The 2846-nt window shown below is 26.3% G+C and overlaps 1 protein-coding gene across 1 annotated transcript; it reads left to right on the top strand.

Annotated features, from left to right (window-relative positions):
• Positions 1-481: 481 nt before the first annotated feature.
• On the top strand, positions 482-2237 carry LOC120068530 (major allergen Pru ar 1-like). Its single transcript, XM_039020336.2, has 2 exons — positions 482-743; positions 1667-2237. The coding sequence occupies exons 1-2, from the start codon at positions 563-565 to the stop codon at positions 1963-1965; spliced, it is 480 nt and encodes a 159-aa protein (XP_038876264.1). The 5' UTR covers positions 482-562; the 3' UTR covers positions 1966-2237.
• Positions 2238-2846: the final 609 nt, after the last annotated feature.

The following is a 2846-nucleotide window of genomic DNA, read 5'->3' as shown; positions in this document are numbered from 1 at the left end:
ATCTACAATATTATCATAAACTTATTAAGTAATTTGATTATAGATGATAAATTGACCAAGAGTGAAATAGTCAAACAAAATAGAACAATCATAATTTATAAAAGGTACTTAAACACTTTAACAAATAAATAAATATATTACATGGCAATTTTATTTTGTCGAAATAGTTTACCATCTCTAAACTCCATCATCTTAGTTATCTAGAATATCAATGTATCGTTATTCTATTAAATTATATTAATCCTATGCTTAAGAGCAAACAATTAGTCAAATTAGAGTTTATTTAAAAAATCAACTTGATTAAAAATAAATGATTAAGGGACAAAGAATTGGAGGTCCATCTACGCCATTGGCATCTTCACTTAAAAAATACTTGATCAAACTTTGAATTATTAAAAAAATAAATAAATATTATAATCCTTGGGGGAATTTGAAAGGGTTCATTACCCAACTATAAATAGAGTATACATCCATGACCCTTTTCATCACTAAGCTCATATATCCAAAGTCTTTTATTAGTAATAATTTTGTTTTGCTAAAGTTACCGGGTTTTCGTATAGAAATGGGTGTTTTCACATACGAAAACGAAGTTGCCTCCGTGATTCCTCCAGCTAAATTCTTTAAGGCATTCATTATTGATGCTGACAACCTTTATCCTAAGATTGTCCCAAATCAACCCCAAACCGAAATTGTCGAAGGAGATGGTGGCCCTGGAACTATCAAGAAGATCACCTTCAATCATGGTAATCATATAAATTATCTTCACTAATTTAGTTGTTTATGTCGTAATTAATTACAAGTTTAGTTTAAATTTGTTTAGAATATTTAAGTTTTGTTTATGCTTGTTTCATTACAATTTTTTGTTCATGGTTTTAATATTAGATATTAGAGCTCTTAGCCAATTTCCAAACTTAAAAATAAGTTTTTGAAAATTACTTTTTTTTTTTAGTTTTCAAATTTTTTACTTTAATATTAAAAACACTCCTCAAATGCTAGAAGGTAGGCAATAAACTACAAAAGAAACCGATGAAGTTGGTGATTTTAGACTTCATTTTAAAAAATAAAAAATAAAAGACTAGATAGTTACTAAAACGGGACGACATATATAGTTGGGTTTTTTTTTTTTGTGTGTGAAAATTGTGCTTTTTTTTAACTATTTATTTACAATTGATTTAATTTGTTTAAGAATACTTTTGAATTCTTAGTCAAGTTCCGAAAAAACAAAATGTAAATGATTAAAGTCTTTTTATATTAAGATTTTTTTATTAAAAAAAAACTTTAAAAATTGTGTTTGTTTTTCAAAGTTTCTTACAAGAAAGTTTAATTTTTAAATGCTTAGTCAAATTTTAAAAGAGAAAAAAATGAAAAAGAACGGAAAAAACTAAATAATATAATCATTTATCGATATAAAATTTAATTTTATATTTATTGAATCCATTAAGTTAAAAGAAATGTTGAATAAACTAGGAATCCTTTAGACACAAAATTAAAAATTCAACCACTCATTGCATACTTTTTTCCCTTTTAAGTTCACAAACCTAACTAAATGTAAACATAAAAATTTATAGACTAAATCAATAATTCAACTTGCTTAAATGGAAAACTAAATTTAATTTATTATCAACTTGTTTTATATTCATAAAAAAATATGTATTAATTTTTGCAGGAGGGCAAGTGAAAACTATAACGCACAAATTAGACATAGTGGACGAAGCATCGTTGACGTACAAATACACAGTATTAGAAGGAGATCTTATTTCGGATACTATTGACCAAATTGTTAAGGAAATAAAGGTAACGGCAGGTCCTGATGGTGGATCTATTTTGAAGAGCACTAGCGTTTACCACACTAAAGGAGACAACCAACTCGACGAGGAGAAGCTCAAGATCGGTGAGGAAAAGGGATTGGCCCTTTTCAAAGCCGCTGAGAGCTACCTCTTGGCTAACCCTAGCGAATACAACTAAAAATAAATAAAAAATTATATATTAAATAAATATATATATTTAAATATATGCATCTGAGTTTTTATGAGTGTTTTGGCTTCAAGGGTTGTGGCCTTTTTGAAGTGTTTTAGCCTTCTTAATAAGGGACGTTGGATTGTGTTTAGGGTTAATTTGTATGCTTGTGAGTTGCGAGTGATTGTATTTTTCAAAGGTAAAAAAAAAAAAAAAAAAAAAAATATGTTATGTTGTATTATTGGTTTTAATAAAATGAATTGGCCTCGTTATATTTTGAATTTTTTGGTCTTAGTTCGGTTAAATAATCTTTCAACTATATAACTATATTGTTTGTGCTTATTTAGTCTATAATTTTGAAATTTTGTGTCTAATATATAATGTGTACTATATATTAAAAATTTTAAAAATTAATTCATCAATTGGATTAAATTTAAATTTTGCATCATGGAAACCTAAATTTTTAATTTTATATCTAGTATATTGGTCAATTTTAAAAATAGTGAACAAGCCAAAGACCTATTTTGACACAAAATTGAAAGTTAAAAACATAACTTATTAGACATTTCTTTAAAGATTTTTTTAATTTATTAAATATAAAATTAAAAGTCAAAACAAACCGTAAAACACAAACCACACAACTACCACACAACTGATGGGCTCAACTTTAAATTTAATCATGTAATTATTATTTGTTTGTAGCCCTCTTCCTATTCATCTTAACTTTCTATTCTACCACGTGAAATTCTCTTTTTATATTTTGAGAGGAAAAGAGACTTATCTACTAAATATTGGTGATGAATAGAAATGAATAACGACCACGGACGAATATGAAGAGATGAATAGAGAGAAAAAAATATGTAAAGAAATTGTTTTAAATGGTTAAACAT

The sequence above is a fragment of the Benincasa hispida genome, chromosome 12 (assembly GCF_027475165.1).
Source record: "Benincasa hispida cultivar pf3 chromosome 12, pf3_genome.v1.1, whole genome shotgun sequence".
NCBI classification, from domain to species: Eukaryota; Viridiplantae; Streptophyta; class Magnoliopsida; order Cucurbitales; family Cucurbitaceae; genus Benincasa; species Benincasa hispida.
This window is presented reverse-complemented; position numbering and strand designations above follow the sequence as displayed.

Bases quoted from the DNA above. Each gene is read 5' to 3' on its own strand.
- LOC120068530 (XM_039020336.2), top strand. From the start codon at position 563: ATGGGTGTTTTCACATACGAAAACGAAGTTGCCTCCGTGATTCCTCCA. The intron at 744-1,666 runs GTAATCATATAA...TAATTTTTGCAG, and splicing joins GAAGATCACCTTCAATCATG to GAGGGCAAGTGAAAACTATA.